We start from the raw sequence: 18,099 nt of genomic DNA on the forward strand, positions 1-18,099 counted from the left end.
TCAGACAAGTCTAACTGGAAGGAATGTGTGACTGTGTGTGTGTGTGTGCAAATGAGTACACTTGCGTATGTGATTATGTGCGTATGTGTCTGCTTGCACACATGCATCGCTGTGCGCACGCTTGTGCCTGTGTGCATCTATTGTACACATCTGTATTCTTGCATCCAACTGTGCAAGTGTGTGTCTGGGCAAGTGTGCTGGCCTGGACTGCAGGCCTGAGGACCTGTGAATACATACATGACTGTGTGTATGTGTATATGACCAAGCATGTGCATACATAGGACTCAACTTGTGCTTGTGACCCAGCACATGAGATTGTGTGCAAGCATGCAGGTGTACATCTGCATGTGTGACTGTATGTCTATGCATATGAGCGTGTGTATGATATACATCTGCATCCTATTATCCTTGAGCTGCTCGGAGACCTGGTTGCCCCAAATAACATGGAACCCAAAGGGGCAGTTAATAGAGATTGGTGGTGTGATGTTGTGTACTTGTTTTTCAGTTTCTTTGGTTTCAAGCCTTTCCCCCCATTTACACAAGCCCATGACGCTGAACTATTCACGCTTTCAATCACAAACTAGCTCGAAGATTCTTTTCTGAAAATACACCACGTCTGCAGTTTATTTTTCGGATTGGTATCGGGGATTAGGCACGGGCGTTTCACTCAGATATACATTCATGGAGGCAGTTCCTGGGCAGAGAATCTCTAGTCCTTCACCAGCCGGTAGATGTGATGCTGGGCACCATGTTCACTAGCTGACACCTCAAAAACATACGCTATGCACAGCAAGGTCTCTTGAGTGTCCCTGTTCGTCACAACCTAGACAGGCGAGAAAGGAAGGCAAGAAAGCAAGTGCTATTTTTTCTGTCTCAACTTGTAAATATTCTAACAGCTTTAAACGTATCCAGTGTTAAACATAATCCACAGAATGAACAACAGGAAAGATACACCGTGTAGCAATGACACCCCAAACTGGGGCTGTCTCCAAACACCAGTAATGAAACATCTGCTTGGTACCAAGAGGGGGGTGCTTTCTCACAATGTGAGGACTGAGATGCAGTGGAAGTACAGAAGGAGAAGCGTCCTCAGGACCATAGAGAATGGAAATATATGGCCAGTGAATAATAAGCACTCACCAAGCAAGGGGGAAAAGTCTTGTCAGGACTGGGAGCAGTGAGCAGCCATGTGTCCTTGGAGCCAGCAGATGTCACTGTTCCCTTGAGGAAGGGTGAGTTACACTGAGAATTCCCCAGCACTGAGAGGGTGCTGAATGGAAAGGTCTCCTGATGCCAGTGAAAGAGGGCTCTTAGCAGCTTGTGGAGTGCCGTAGGAGGGGACACCAGGACTTGGAGCCTAATTCACAGTTGAGATGTAAGATCGACTCCCTTATACCTCCCAATGCCCAGTTACTGGTGGATGAATGGGGGTAAGTGACGCTGAATGAGTTTAACTTACACACCAAGAGGTAAGCAGAAGGTGCCTGGGAGCTGCCTACTTGAATTTACATTCTTACAGCCTCCTGCTTGTTACTTTTCTTACTACATCAACTCCTCCCCCATCCCAGCCCCTCAATAATCTCAGCTCGCTACAGAATCACTCTCTTGCAGCCAGCGTGACTGATTGCTGACAGCGATTGTTGTATGCATCCTGCAGTTCCCCGCACAGCTCCCTTAGTGGCTATGTTCTGCAGCATACCTTTGCCCCGTTCTGTCCTGCGGGAGGAGCCAGGAGGGTCAGAAGCTAAATCCTCACACTGGCAGATGTCACAGTACATGGTCACCAGCCCCATGCTGAACTGCTATCGGACCTATACCTTACGAGGAGCATGGCCACCCCGGAGACAATGCTCCAGGAGGGAAGGAGCTCTTTTGTTAATTCGTGAATTTTTTAGCTGATTTTGTTGTGTTCTGTTTTATTTTCGTGCCTTATGGCTGAACTAACCATTGCCCTCTGTCTGGGATTCAGAGATGGGAACTGGCCAGGCTCAAGTCTGGAAGGGGGCATCCCGCTGACCCCTTCCAAGTGCTCCAGGGAGGTAGCAGCCAAATAGACTCCCGTAGCCTCAGAGAGCCAAATTCAGATCTAGTGAGTGAGAATCCATGCTGTGTCTTAAAGAGGCACAGCACAGAACTCACAGTCCGGGGTGGCTTTAAACCACCCTCCTAATTCTTGGCTGCGCCAGGGGCTGGAAAGGGCCCAAGCATAATTTGGACAGCCCTGGGAGCCTAAGTTATGGCAACCTCCCAACCCAGGGCTTGCCTCATGGGCTGCAGTGCTGCATGGAATCTCTGCAGCAACACCCTCCTTCTGTCCCGCCCTTTATGCCAGGATTTGGGATGGGTCCTGGGAAGGCAGCTTTATGGCTGTCTTCTGCAGTGCCTGAACTGGAGTAGTCTTCCTCTTAAATGGTGTAAAGGGTCCAGAGCAGGGACAATTATTTCACCCTCTGCCTATTGTTGGTACAAGAGTCTTCTTTATTGCAACTTCTGCCTTCACATCTGGCACAGCTTTTTGGCCTCATCAACTCTCCCTTTTCAAACCTTCTTCATCTCTCCTTTCTCTCCATTGCCCATGCCTCTCATTCTTCTCCCTGTGTTCCTGATCCTATTTATCTGAATAACTGCACTCTGCGTAGCTCTGTAAGGGGTGCTGAGATGCAACTGACACTAAATAAAATTAACTATTGAGCTGTACGTGGAAATCTTCTTTGACTCACAGCTGGGGACTCTTGGATATGGCTTAAATATTTCAAGGCAACAATAAAAACAATTCAGTGCCCCCACCTGTAAAATAGTAAAGTTCTCCAGCACGCTGTTCATCATGTATTTCTCTGGGAGATGTTTGAGTTTATGGATGAAATTAATCATGTATTCACATAGAGGGGAGCGGTGAATGCGATAGGAATAGTGTCCATTTTCATAGTGAGCATACTCCGTCTATAGTGTAAAAGAGAAAAGGTGCACACAGGGTCACCACTGTTTTCATTAATGTTACTGATAGTTAAAATAATAATTACCACTTGAATTTTCACATCGCTTTACTAACATTAGCTCATTCATCATTCCTTACAATCATCCACTCTGAAGTAGCTTTCCTTGAGCTCTCAAATTTCTCCTGCTTTGATTACTTAAAGAAAACCAAAGGAACATAGCTACTGTGGTAATAACAGTTTGCACTATTATAGCGCTTTCGAGCTAAGGACCTCAGGGTGCTCTGCTACTATTAATGATTTAAGCTTCCCAATGCCTCTGTGAGATAGATCAGTAGCATTATTCCCATTTCACTGATGGAGAAACTGAGGCACCCAGAGGTTGTGACTTACCTGAGATCACACATCAAGGCAATGGCATATCTGGGAATATACACCCTGCGTCCCAGTCCAATTCGCTACCTACCAAACCATGCTGCCCCAGATTAGCAAATGGGGATTAAACATTTGAGGAGCTCTTTCATTACTATCACATTTTAGCTCCAGTACATATAAACTTCCCCCAAATTGAAGTGACAGGGAAGGTCATCACTTCTTAGCAACCCTCTTCTTTCCCCATACGCCTTCATCTTGTTTTCCCATTAGAATCCTATCCCTCCTCCCATGTGCCAGCACCCCCATTGCAACACTAATTCAGAGGAGGAGGAGGTGCTGCTTCTTGTCCCCTCTTTTGAGATTGCCACGAGGCTCCCAACCTCTGCTGACCCCCGAGCAGTGGGATGGCTCCTAGCCAGAGATTTGCTTTTGATTTCAGTAGACATAGTGAAGAGCAGCAGTTCTTGCTGCATTTTTAAAAAGGTGTAGCACCTATTCCTGTCTGAGCTTGCTGTTATATGAGGAGCAGGTTTATCTTTGTAAACATAAGGTATAGAAACTTTCTTTGTCTATATATTCTGTCTGTTGTTGAGAATCATCCTGCAGGCCAGCTGAACACACTGAGCAGGCTAGAGCCATGTGTTTAAAAATCCTGACTCAGGCCCCATAAAATCACAAAAGACTGGCTTAAAAATCATGGATCTATAAAAATAATAATAAATGTGGGGATCTTTCTATTTGCCTTTTGGTTTGTGAGCCCCGAGAGGTCACATTTTCAAGCTTTTCTCCTCAACTAGGAGGGCTGGGAACTTCATTGTTTAAAACAACGAAAGCTGAGTCTCTCTCAATCACTGGACTCCAGGAGCTGGCGCTTTAAGAAAAACAGCAAATATTGGAAGACATGCGATAAAATTGTGTGAGAGGGCAACACTACAGGCAGGATCAGGCCCATCCCTGCGTGTCTGACACACTGCACTAGATTGATGCTTCCTGATTTTCAACCCTTGTCTAAGCCACCTCCCTGACAAGTGGGTACTTTCTGCCCTCAGAGGCACAGGTGGGGTTTGTGAGTACATGCAAGGGCTGAATTGCACCCCAGAATACTCTGCACTCAGGGCTCTGCTGCCTTCTCTTCCTACCTCCACTTTCTCCACCACCTGCTTTCCGAAGGAGCACACTTTAGTGGAGCAGGTAATGATCATGTTTTCTGGGCTTTCGTATTGGCTGGAAACACCATAGAAAGATCTGGATTCATCTTCAATGTTGGTGTTCAAATCAGCCTGCAGGAAAAAAGACAAGGATAGTAGGCGATTCCCAAGTAGCTCATTAGTTTTGGGTCAGCAGCATCACACACAGCACCCAAGGAAAGGGTTCTCCTTTGGCCCCAGGCTTTTGTTTTTGGGGGTCAGGGAGAGGGGAAATTAAGCTGCCAAAGCAGATCAACATGTGCGCCCAAGAAGTGGAGGAAATCCGGGCATGGGACACCTTTTCAAATTTGGGTGCCTAAAGTTAGGCATCTAAATTCTAATTTTGACACTTAAATCCCTATTTAGGGTCTTGAAATAGGTATTTGTGGGCTTAACTTAGGTGCACAAGCTATTATTAGGGCCCTAAGTTTGAAGATGTGGTGCTACACCACTACCACCAGGGGTCACACTAGCCTTATATTCTATCCTGAACAAGAAAAAGAAAAGTTTACAGAAACCTTGCAAAAACAAAGCAACAGAAAAAGGCATTTAGTTTATTCACCTTAATGAAATAAGAGAACAGAGGGCTTCAAATTCCTCAGTGCCTGATGTGACCAGGTGCTAATTTACTATATTACCTTTCCTCCAATTCCTATGCGCAGGTTCAATCTGTACTATCCCCCTGCAGGGTTAAGGGAAATGGGGAAGAAAATCTGCTTCCGGGACAGTGGACTCTATGGCCATGTTGACAGTGCGACTAGAACCAGTGTACTAGGAACACAGTTCTAGCCTGGTTTTCCTGACCGCCAGCAGAGATTTTTATCCAAGAACCTGGTTAAGGAACCATGCTCTAGACTAGATGCTGGGAGAGCCCACTGTACAGCGCAGCTAGTGTGATTCTCAGAAAAAACTCCATGGCCACATTGGTCAGAGAAACCTGCTAGAATCCTGTTAAGAAAATCTATAGAAGCACAGAAATATACGGCAGGAAGAGACCTCATGAGGTCAGCTAGTGCATCTCCCCATGCTGAGGTAGGATTAAGATACCTAGACTGTCCTTAAGAGGCGTTTGTCTAACCTCTTCTTGGTATCAAAGGATTGGGATCCCACAGCCTCCCCAGGGCTTAATTACCTTTACAGTTGGAAAGTTTTTCCTAACATCCAACCTAAATCTCCTTTGCTGCAAACTAAGCTGATTATTTCTTGTCCTACCCTTGGCGATGGTGGACACGGAGAACAATTGATCACCATCCTCCTTACACCATGTTTAAACAGCTAGAGCTAAGGTGGGATCACAGTGTGGACAGAGCCTTAGTACTGCAACAAAGTCAGCAGGTTCTTCCATGACTGCTGCGGCCAGGCCCAGATATAGGAGACTCTGCACTGGCTGTGTTAGTCAGGCTAGGAGTTAGAGAAGAGGTGGGCAAACTACAGCCCGCGGGCCACATCCGACCCGCAGGACCGTCCTGCCCAGCCCTTGAGCTCCCGGCTGGGGAGGCTAGCCCCCGGCCCCTCCCCTGCTATCACCCCTCCCCCACAGCCTCAGCTCGCCATGCCGCCAGTGCTCTGCGTGGCGGGGCTGCAAGCTCCTGCCGGGCAGCACGGTGGTGTGGCTGGCTCCGGCTGGGCGGCGCGGCTGCCAGTCCTGCTGCTCTGAGTGGCATGGTAAGGGGGCGGGGAGCAGGGGGGTTGAATAAGGGGCAGAGGGTCCCGGGGGGCAGTCAGGGGACAGGGAGCAGAGGGCGGTTGGATGGGGCGGAGGTTTGGGGATGTGAAGGGACGGGGGGGTTGGATAGGTGTGGGAGTCCCGGGGGGGCCTGTCAGGTGGCGGGGGTGTGGATAGGAGTCAGAGCAGTCAGGGGACTGGGAGCAGGGGGATTGGATAGGGGGTGTAGTCCCAGGAGGGGGCAGTTAGGGGACAAGGAGCAGGGAGGGGTTGGATGGGTTGGGGGTTCTGAAGGGGGCAGTCAGGGGGTGGGAAGTGGGAGGGGGCAGATAGGGGGCGGGGGCCAGGCTGTTTGGGGAGGCACAGCCTTCCCTACCCGGCCCTCCATACAGTTTTGGAACCCTGATGTGGCCCTCAGGCCAAAAAGTTTGCCCACCTCTGAGTTAGAGAGCCAAGAACCTGGTCTGTCTGCATGTCCGGCAACCACAATAAAGATCTTGTCCTGTTCATCACAAGTCCCATCTCTTCTCTACCAGGAGAGATGCTATATGAATCTTTCTCTGAGGCCTCCCGCAAGAGATGGCGGTGCCACTTTATTACCATTTCCAAGAAGTTAAAATTTTAGCTCCAGAATCGGAAGCCCGGGAGCACAAGCTGGCTGGGGCAGACAAGGAGTCTGCGCTACCAAGTGACCAGCAGGTGCTGGTCCCCACCAAATGCTGGAGCCAACACCACAGAAGAATTCATCGCTTTGCCAATGGTGACACTAACAACATTAGCAGGAAGCAATGTAGAAACGTACAGCATTTCAATCCAATCTAATTCCCCTGCTGGTTAACGTACTGCTTCAGGCACATGGAGGGCAAGGAGAAGGAGGAAATGCAATCAACCCTACCATTTATTTCACCAAGTCCAATTTCCATTTCCCACTTAACCCATCAGCTCCATTGCCCCATCCCTGCTGCCTCCCTCCGCATCTGCACAGGCTGCAATGTGCTCTATGCAATGGGTACCTGGAGATTTCTGCCTTCAGGAAAACTGTTGGGCTCAGGTAAATACGTGATGCCATTGAAAGCTAAGCCAACAAGCTAGTGAAATCCAATCACCATCCATTTTCCCAGAGCACATGTCGCAAGTTCAGAGCAACTGCCCCTGTATTTCCACTTAGTGGTCTAGCAAAGGCACCACAGGCTTCCAGCTCCCCAGCCGATGCCTTTCTGGATGGAGACTCACATCTCTCTCCTTCCTGAGTCCTGACCAGAGTATGTCCAGGCTGCACAGCTCCCTGCCTCCACTGTGTGATTCCCAGCATAGACAGGCTGCCCAAGGACGCCTCCTCGCTTTCTCCTCAGAGACGGTTAACAGGTGTAATTGCTACAGTTATAAGTATCAGGGGGTAGCCGTGTTAGTCTGTATCTACAAAAACAACAAGGAGTCTGGTGGCACCTTAAAGACTAAGATTTATTTGGGCATAAGCTTTTGTGGGTAAAAACCTCACTTCTTTAGATGCATCTGAAGAAGTGAGGTTTTTACCCACGAAAGCTTATGCCCAAATAAATCTGTTAGTCTTTAAGGTGCCACCAGACTCCTTGTTGTTTTTACAGTTATAAAGTACCACAGACAGCACTTCTTAAATAAGTCTACTTTATTCTTAAGGTAAAAAGCATATTAAGAAAACATATTAGAAACAACAAAAGAACCCCTACACATGCTAATGAGCTTACCAGAGTTAACCCCAACGCTAACATAGATTTTGGCAGGAGCAGTCCTTCAAAGCCCCACCCAAGGGGTTTCTTTGTGGTTACAAGTTCATCACAGCTTCAGCATAAAACAAGTGCCCAGTCTTATGGGACCCTAGTAGGCCCAGTCCTTCCACCCTACCCATAGGCAGTGGTTCTCAACCTTTTCATTTTGCAGACCCCTTTGGAAATCTATTGTCAGTATATATAGTTGAATTCTGTTCAGTCAATTTTCAGTCTAAGTCTTTCGCGGACCCCTGAGACATAGTTCTGTGGACCAAACCACTGCCCTAAGGATTGGGGCCCTCCATGGACCAGGGGTCCTGTCCATTTGCTGGAACAGGAAAAAGGCCCTGAGCCAGTTTAAAACCAGGCTATTTACCCAAACCCTTCCTTTGTCTGTCGATCCCTGGAGAATCCAGTTTGAACTAGCATATGCGCATCTTTCCAGGGAGATGGCTTCTCTGGAGATGTCACAACCTAATCACCCCCTGCTTTACCCTCCCCATGGAAATACATATAATTTCACAACCACACACACACCACTGCATTTTTAATACAATGGACCCTAAAGGTATTAACCCTACTTCGGTGAGGTCTAACTTAACTCAGTAAAGCAGGGGTGACCAAACCGCGGCTCTTTTACAGTTAAAGTACGGCTCATGGAGGCCCCCCCCCCCACACACACATTCTCCACCTACCAGACTGGGGCAGGGGGAGCTCAGGGCTTCTGCCCTGCGGCAGGGTGGTGGGGCTAGGGGCTTCTGCCCTACAGGGAGGAGGTCTCGGGGTTTCAGCCTCTCAGGAGGTGCCTGCTGGGGCTCGCTGCTCTCCCCCCAGCCTCCAAAGCAGCTGCAGCTCCCGGGGCTGGCAGGCTGTAGCTGTACTGCTCAGCCCCGCCCCCCAGAGCAAGCTGTGGCCATGCTGCCAGGCCCACCAGAGAACACTGAGGCTGTGCCGCCCGGCCCAGCCCGCTGGAACATGCTGCGGCCGTGCCGCCCGGTCTGGCCCGCCAGAGCAGGCTGCGGCCGCGCTGCCTAGCCCGCCCGAGCAGTTCCAGCCAGGCCAGAGACATCCTCCCCTTGCCCTCCCCGGATAAGGGGGGGAGGGATGGGATGGGGAGAGTGTGGGGGTCCCAGGCTAGGGGTGGGGTCATGTGGTCATGTGGGGGGTGGTCACAGGGGTTACTTCCCCGACTCCCAGATTCTCCCCCCAAAAAAATTTCCCCACCAGTTGCTGTCCCGGCCCGTCAGGGTAAGCAGCTGGCGCACCAGGACACTTTGTTTACTTAGGTTTACCTCTGTGCCTGCGGACGCTCGAGGTAAACAAACCATCTCAGTCCGCCAGCGGCTTATCCTGATGGCCCGGGAGCCAAAGTTTGCTGACCCCTGAATTATATGGTCGGCTTATGAACTGGTTATAAACATTTTCTATTTTTACTTCTCCATCTTGGGGGGGTTGGCTTATAAATGAACCGGCTTATGATCAAGTATATACGGTAGTCTCTTCTCTCTAAAGGATTGGGCAGATCTTCAGCTAATGTAAATCAGCATAGCTTCACTGAAGCCAAAGGAACGACTCCAATTTACACCAGCTATGGATCTGTCCCTAATATCTTAATAACTTTGTCAGTATCTATGTTCTACACTTTCAACGGGATACTTTGGTTTTCCTGTGGTAATTGATACAATTCTGCACGGTGTTTTATCAGTGTATTAGCTCACCTGCTGTTTCTTTAACATGTGAGGCTGTCTCGGCCCTGATCCTGCAAGCACTGACACATGTGAATAATTTTGCACACCTGAGTAGTCCCACCGAGCAAGAGGAGTAAAGGATCCAGGCTTAACTGTGTGCATTTTGGACTTTGTGGCTATGTAGCATGGGTGATCAAAAAAAGAAGTGGGGTTATGTTTCAAAATCAGATTTTACAATGTTTTCTCTAGAAAAATTAGCAAGCATTTTATCCAGAAATCATCAGAGAAAACTGAACTATCTCTTGACCAGTAATTGTGGTAGAATTTGGAAAACAAATTCAATCATTGAGAGGTGAAACAGAAGGATTGCAGTCACACTTCAAGTGAAAAGCTCAACACAACCTTAACTAAGAAGTCACTACAGGTGCCTCCATAATTGGCAACTCACCTATGAAAAGGTCAGGGCTTAGAATTTCACACCTACTTAACACCTGGTTAATCAACATTAAACTATTTGGCACTAGGTAAATTTATGTGCAGGGACCATTACCATTCAGTAACATGAAGCCCATGTCTACACTGCTAGTGGCATAGCTACAATGCTGTAGCTATGCCAGCATAACCCTGTACTGTAGATGCAGCCTACAGCATTTTTCCATTGCTGTAGGAAACCACCTCTATGAGAGATGGTAGCTAGGTCAACAGAAGCATCCTTCCACGGACCTAGCTGCATCTGCACCAGGGCTTGGTTGCCATAGCTAGGAGTTTTTCACACCTCTGAGCTCCGTAGCTATGACAAACCAAATTTTAAATGCAGACCAGGCCTAAGCCAAACCTGTTTCCTGGGAACCATCCTGATATGCCATGTCCCAATGAAGTAACCACCTATAATCCAGTGATATTTTATGTTTATTCAGCACCTTTCAATCCCATGCACTTTGCATACTACAGCTGGGATTTTCTTAGAGGCTTTTGGCAGTTAAGCACACAACTCCCATTGAAAATCAATAGGAGTTGGGCACCTATCTACGTTAGTCACCTTTGAACCTCCAGGCCAGTGTTCCCTCTAATTTTTCCCACCCGTGTGCGGAATGAATTTTGTTATGTGCACCACTTATGGAGGTGATGAGTGTCACATCACATTCATATTGGTGCACATAACAAAATTCATGTGGCAGGGGTGGGGCCGAGGGGTTCGGAGTGTGGGAGGGGGCTCAGGGCTGGGGCAGAGGGTTGGGGAGCAGGGGTTTGAGGGCTCCAGCTGGGGGTGCGGGCTCTGGGCTGGGGCTGGAGATGAGGGGTTTGGGGTGCAGAAGGGTGCTCTGGGGCTACAGTGGGGAGACAGGATTCCCCACAGCTCTCTCTCCCCGCAGCAGCACCTGGGCTGGGGGAGAGAGGCACCTTTCCCTGCCTCGGCAGCGCTGGGGCTGGAGCCATGGGATAGGCGCCCCTCCCCCAGCCCTGGCAGGTCCACGCCGGGGCTGGGTTCAGGCCAGGGCAGGGGCGCCCCAGCCCAGGCCGCGGTAGAATTGGGGCCGGGGAAGGTCCAGGCCACGGCAGGTTGGGGGCCTGGCTAAGTTGGGGCCAGGGGAAGGGCGCTCCTCCCCCAGCAACGGCAGGTCCCTGGGTGGGTTCCCTGAACACCTGCACGGCACTAAATAGGCTGCTGAGCAGCTTACAGGGAACTTAGCTCCCGGCCCATATACCAGAACACCATGGACTTTCAGAACTCTCTGGGATTGAAGGCCACAGTGAACTAGCACATAAAATACTGCACAATATTGTAGGAGAAGGGAAATTTTGTAGGATGATCCCAGGACAAAATCCTACTGCACCATGGGCTCTTTAATGTCCAACAGAGCTTCAGCTTTTAAGGTACAGTTTGAAAATACTTTATAAAAGAGATGCTCTAGCTCAGGGGTTCTCAAACTTCATTGCACCATGACCCCTTTCCATAGGGGCCGACACCGTGGGTGCTCCGGGGCTGGAGCACCCACGGGGAAAAATTGGTGGGCGCTCTGCAGCCACCGGCAACTCCCCGCCCCACCCCAGCTCACCTCCGCCTCCGTCCCTGAGCGCGCCTTCCCCGCTTCTCCTCCAAGCGCTTGCCGCCACAAAACAGCTGTTTCGCGGCGTAACAAGGTGTGGGAGGGTGTGGGGAGGCGCAGGAATGTGGCACGCTCAAGGGAGGAGGCGGGGAAGAGGCAGGGGCAGGGATTTGGGGAAGGAGTCCAATAGGGGCAGGGAGGGGGCGGAGTTGGGTCGGGGACTTTGGGGAAGGGGTAGGAATGGGGGTGGGGAAGGGGCAGGGCAGGGCAGGGGTGGAGTCAGGGCGGGGCCGGGGGCACAAGCACCCAGCGGCGCCGGGAGAAGTTGGCGCCTATGCCCCCTTCTGACAACAATAATTACTACATGAACCCAATGAGGGGGAGCTGAAGCCTGAGCCCCCCCGAACCCTGCCGCCCCAGGCAGGGGTGCCAAAGCCAAAGCCCAAGGTCTTCAGCCCCAGGCACGGGGCCTGTAACTTGAGCCCCGCCACCCAAGGCTGAAGTCCTCGGGCTTTGGTTTCAGCCCCAGGAGGTGGGGCTCGGGCTTTGGCCCCGGGCCCCAGCAAGTCTAAGCCAGTCCTGGTGACTCCATTAAAATGGGGTTGCGACCCACTTTGGGGTTCCAATCCACAATTTGAGAACCGCTGCTCTAGCTGAAAGAGAAGATATGGGCTTGTTGCAGGATAGGAAAGATCAAGGCACTCACACTGTGTCTACCTACCACATGGTTTGAATCAGTTCCCAGGGACAGTAAAGATCTCAAGTCTGATGTGTAGAGCCCTACAGTGTCCCTTCCAGGTCCAGACTTTCCAGCATCCCCTCCAGCAGAACTGAAAGTTTCACTGCTACACTGGGGCCTCCTCTCTCCTTTTCATTTTAGAGCAGTTTCTTTCTCTAAGGAAAAGGTTAGTGCCCAACAGCCCCAGGCTCTCCTATTCCTTCCTACTCATGTGACTCTCCCATCCCGGCTCTGCACCAGGCGTCAGGCCTAGGACAGAGATGTTAGTTTTACCCTGGCAGGACTCTCTGATCCTCCAAGCAGGAGGCGGATGATACTAATTATTATTTAAATTGAGCTAATTAATCTTCACCAAACCTCAGTGGATAGGTATTAATGTCCTCACTTTACCAATGGGGAAACAGGAATGCTAAGAGCCTTCTTTAAGATCTCACGGCAAATAAGTGTCAGACCTGGGACAAGAACCTAGGTTTCTTGGCTCCTCATCCTTCATCTAACCCTAACGCATGACATAGTGCCTAACAGGCAAGTGAGTTACCCTCTCAGTGCCTTCATTACCCTACTTGAAAAAGGTGACTAAAAATACTAGCTGCTTTGTACGTCTATACTGTATTATCGCCTGTTGATCTTCAAGGGCTTTACAAAGGTGGGCAAGTTTCATTTGCCTCATTTCACCAGATGCATAATCATATATGGAGGTTTGAAGCAACTTGTTTGAGAGGCACTACTGCACAGTGGATAAGAATGGATCATCCATACCAGTGATCTGGGTTCTTTCAGCAGCTGTGCTGAAAACTGCCTATGAGAGTTGCGGCAGATCACTCAACCTCTGCAACCCCAGGCAGGAAAAGCCTGCACAGAAAGTCAGGTCTTGTATTGTGCCCTAAGGGTGCCAGGACTCTGGCTCAGTCTGATCTCCAATGGGAGTGAGATTTACAGTTGACGGCCGTCCACTGATAGGATACTAGCTCTGGTCCCATTAGTCCCACCCAATGTGTCACTGCTAATTGCCACTGAGGAAATGGTGGTCTCCAAGACAGACCTTTTCTCTTTGGGGCTTTGAAAGCAAGGCATGGGACTGTGAATTGGACCCAGAATTTAGCTGACAGCTAATGCAGAGTGTGGAGCCCTGGTATGATGGGCTCTCATTAGTAGGGCCCTACCAAATTCACCGTCGTGAAAAACATGTCACAAACTGTGAAATCAGACCTCCCCCATGAAATCTAGCTATTGTAGGGAAGGGAGAGGGGCAGGGCTGGGGGCACCCCAGCTGGGGGCTCCTACCATGCACTGGGCTCCAGCTGCTAGTCCCAACAGAGCTGAGGAGGGACAGGACTTCCTCTTCCCAAGCGAGGGTTGCCAGGTGTCCGGTTTTCGACTGGAACACCCAATCGAAAAGGGACCCTGGTGGCTCCGGTCAGCACTGCTGACCGGGCCGTTAAAAGTCTGGTCAGCGGCGCAGCAGGGCTAAGGCAGACTCCCTGACTGCCCTGGCTCTGCGTGGCTCCCGGAAGCGGCTGGCATGTCCTACTCCTAGGCACAGGTGCGGCCACGGGGGCTCTGCGTGCTGCTCCCCCTACCCAAGCGCTGGCTCTGCAGCTCCCATTGGCTGGCAACCATGGCCAATGGGAGCTGCGGAAGTGGCGCCTGCTGGGGAGGGCAGTGTGCAGAGCTGCCTGGTCATGCCTCCGCCTAAGAGCCAGACATGCCGGCCGCTTTCAGGAGCCACCTGAAGTAAGTGCTGCCTGGCCGGAGCCCGCACCCCGAATCCCTTCCTGCACCCCAACACCCTGCCCCAGGTTGGAACCCCTCCCACACCTTAACTCCTTCCCAGAGCCCGCACCTCACACCCCCTCCAACACCCCAACACCCTGCTGCAGCCCTGAGCCCCCCTGCACCCAAACTCCCTCCCAGAGCCTGCACCCCAAACCCCCTTCCCTCACTCCAAACCACTCGGCCCCAGCCCAGAGCCCCCTCCTGCACCCCAAGCCCCTCATCCCCAGCCCCAACCCAGAGCTCACATCCCCAGCCGGAGTCCTCACCCCCTCCCGCTCTCTGAACCCCTCAGTCCCAGCCCAGAGCCCCTTCCCACACCCCAAGCCCCTCATCCCCAGCCCCACCCCAGAGCTCACATTCCCAGCTGGAGCCCTCACCCCCTCCCACACCCAACCTCCTGCCCCAGCCTGGTGAAAGTGGGTGAGGGTGGGGGAGAGTGAGCGATGGAGGGAGGGCGGATGGAGTTAGTGGGGGGCGGGGCCTTGGAGAACGGGTGGGGCAGGGGGCAGGGCAAGGGTATTCAGTTTTGTGCGGTTAGAAAGTTGGCAACCCTATCCACAGCACAGCTGCTCTCGGGTACCTCACCCAGCTGCAAGAAGCTCCGCGGCTGCTGCCTTCAGTGCCCAGCTCTATTTGAAAAATCCCATGACCATGAAATTGACCAGAATGGACTGTGAATTTGGTAGGGCCCTACTCATTACATATTTCTCACTTAGAAGGCAGGCCTATGGAATAAGCATCAGCTGCAGTTTACAGATGGTCGCCATGGTAGGTTCCATGCAAAACAATAGCCTGGCTTGGAGAAGGTAAAACTTGGGCCTTGATGGCTAGATCCATATCTGAGAGGAAAGGGGGCGGATTTTGGCTAACCAAAGATGACAGAAGGCATTTCCAGCCACTAGCGAGATCTGGGAATCCAGGAGCAGAGAAGAGTTCAACAAGATGGCAAGACTCCGTGCCACTTTGACAACTGGAGGACAGCTGCCCCTGCTCTTCGACACAGCTCCCTCTGCCAACCAACAATTCCTCTGCTTCTGAACGCACATGGCAAGCAAATTGGCTGGAGAAAGTGCATTTTTACAAAGTCCCTTGTTAGAATAGAACAGCTGTTAAAAGTCTGTGCAGTCTTGCTACGAGTCCTTAGCCCATGGGAACTTAATTGGGGTTCTCAGTCCCATTCTCAGTGAAAGGTGCAAACATCATAAAAATCTTCATTACTAATTGCTGCCTTGTTTGCTATCTGCAATGGCAATTAGAGAGGCCAAGGACAGAATGGACTTAGAAACTGAATTGGCCTCTCATCCCCTCCAGGCAATACCTGCCAGGTCCAGATTTCAGGCACACAGGGCAGCGTGCGTGGGGAAGCGTGCCGTGCTGCTGCTTTGTTCTGTGGGAAACCAGAGGATTTCAGTCTCCAGTCCTCCCCTCCAGCCCCTTCTATGAGTGTTTAATTCACTTCATGAAAAGAAAGAACCAAACAATTTGATTGGTTTCTAGGCTTTCCTATTGCTGAGGTGAAGAGATTATTATGCTTATTTATCATCGGTTTAGGAAAGTCTCCTATCAGCCCTTTCGACAATTCCTCAGCTGCACCTAGTTCTGAATCAGAATGCTCTGTGCGCTTTAAATTAACCCTTGAGTGGCAACAGGTGGTTTACCTCTGCAGACAGCTGCTTTGGGCAGCGCCGGACTCCGATTGCCCACATGGAACTCCTGGTCTCTCACTTTCATTCCATCTCCCCCCGCGTGTGGCCCCTGGACTCATACGCCACCCCCTGTAAGTTTTACACTGTGAGTGCTCCATTCCAATGGCGTGTGAAGCCATAAGAACCCTCCCCCCCTCGTGCTATTAATAAACATGCGTGTAGCAGGAGGTTCAGGGGGCGAGCCAAGTAACAGGTGCGAGAGATAACGTTACACTGGAAAAGAGCAGGGCTGCCATTGCCCATGTGTTGGGAGGCTAATGTCTCATATTCATTGTCATGTGCTGGAATGTGCTCAGAGCATGGAGAAATGTCACAGAGCCGCTCTTCACAAGCTGTCGATCCAAGACCAAGGGTCAGTTCATTGTCCCTCGGGCTCCAAAGGCTGAATTCATCAAAGGGGTGTGTGTGCTGGGAGTGCTTGAGTTTTAAACAAATTGTATGTTTGACATCTGAAAGCTAAAAAACGAATGAATGAATATGGGCACAGATCTCTCTCACTAGAGCCAGCCGTTGCTGATAATGGCCAAAATTCTCAAACTTGAGTGTTTAACTTAGGCATCGAATCCTTGTAAGCTCGTTGGGGCAGGGACTGTTGTTTTCTTCTGTGTTTGGACAGCACCTAGCACAACAGGGCCCTGCTCTATCACTGGGGCTTCTGGGTGCTACAGCAACAGAATTACATGAATAAATAAGAATTTAATAAATCAGTAGCTTGACTTTGAGAGGCATTGACCATATGCAACTGCCATTTAAATTAACAGGAGCTCAGAACCTCTGAAAACCAGTCTGCTCAGACATGTATCTAAATATGGATTTAAGGGTCTAATTTTAGGCATGCAAGTTTGAAAATTTTGGTCAGTATCTTGTTTTTATAGAACACTTTTCATCCAAAAGGACTTTACCAACAGTATAATGCAGGTATTGCTTTACCCACCACTGAAAAGCTGCCTCCTCTGGGGAGGAATACAGTAGCTTCTTAGCAGTGCACAGCAACTAAGACAAGAAATGAAGCTGCATTGTTCGTGCAGTTGAAATGCAGGGGTACATAGCAGAATTGGTTGAAAATTTTCCATTGAATCTGTTTTTCAGAAAAAAAAATTGGTTTTGACTAAATGATTTTTTTTGTAAGAGGTATTTGGATTCTGCAGAACATTTTGACTTTTTGTCAAAAAAAGAACATCCAAAACCAAAAAGTTTTCAGTTTTCTGCCAAAACCTGAACAATTTTGGCCACCCCTCACTCTACCTAAAAAGTTATTTGGAACTGCTGCCACAGGCCCTCATGGAAGTTGTAGTTCTGCTCCCTCATGCCCCGCTTCTCTGCTATGGGATAGGTTTCCCAGTCAAACTACATCTCCTATGATGTACTGTGGTTGCTCAACAAAAGAAAAGACACTATGGCACCATGGGAGATGTAGTCTGGCCAGAGAGCCTGGCACATAGAGCAGAAAGAGGGCATGAGGTACCTGAACTACAACTGCCATGAGGCACTTTTTCAGAATTTCCAAATGAATGTTGTTGGCTGAAAATTCTGTTTTCAATTTTTCACTAGAGAGTCTACCCTCTTCCCTCACCATCAATTTCCCAACTAGCTCTAATATTCAGCCATGGAGACTGTAATGATCAAGGGGCTTGTCTACACTATGGGGTAATGTGCTCTATAGAGGTGTGATTTCTAAAGCACACCAGTGTGCTGTGCTTTAATTGGTCTGTGTAGATCCTGCTGGTGCGCACTAAAGGTTCCCTAGTGTGCTTTAACACAGCACTGTTTCAAACAGCGCTACGTTAAAGTGCACCAGCAAGGTCTACAAGGACAAAATAATGCATAACATGTTAGTGCACTTTAGAAATTACACTCCCGTACATGCATTACCTCGCACCAAGCTGAAATTTTACAAGGTGAACACCTGCACTCTTGTGAAAATGCCATTGATTCTTAAATGATCACAAGTGCTCAAGACCTCTGTTTTACATCCGATCCACAAGACAGCTTTTCCAGCAGCCCAGTACCCCCTAGTGTCACGCTGAGACACTGGTTCAAAACTGACATCCAGTAAATCATAAATACTGCTGTTTGCAGATCCTGACCCTGCCCAACCTTGCTTAGCTTATGATAAGCAGAGACAGAATCGCAGCCCAATGTTTATGCCTGAAGGGAAGGCCACCACCACAACTCACCACCAGACATATAAGCTCCCTCTGTGATTCAACAAAACACAGTGCCCCCATGGCATCAA

At 49.9% G+C, this 18,099-nt stretch overlaps 1 protein-coding gene across 1 annotated transcript in view; it reads right to left on the reverse strand.

Moving 5' to 3' along the window:
• Positions 1 to 709: 709 nt before the first annotated feature.
• TEAD4 (TEA domain transcription factor 4) overlaps positions 710 to 18,099 on the reverse strand; it is a 79,084-nt gene continuing 61,694 nt past the window's right edge. The window contains 3 exon segments of the mRNA XM_065412322.1: positions 710 to 823; positions 2,788 to 2,940; positions 4,448 to 4,588. Of these exon segments, the coding sequence (XP_065268394.1) occupies positions 710 to 823; positions 2,788 to 2,940; positions 4,448 to 4,588 (408 nt within the window).

Source organism: Emys orbicularis, chromosome 1 (assembly GCF_028017835.1).
Source record: "Emys orbicularis isolate rEmyOrb1 chromosome 1, rEmyOrb1.hap1, whole genome shotgun sequence".
Lineage (NCBI taxonomy): Eukaryota > Metazoa > Chordata > Testudines > Emydidae > Emys > Emys orbicularis.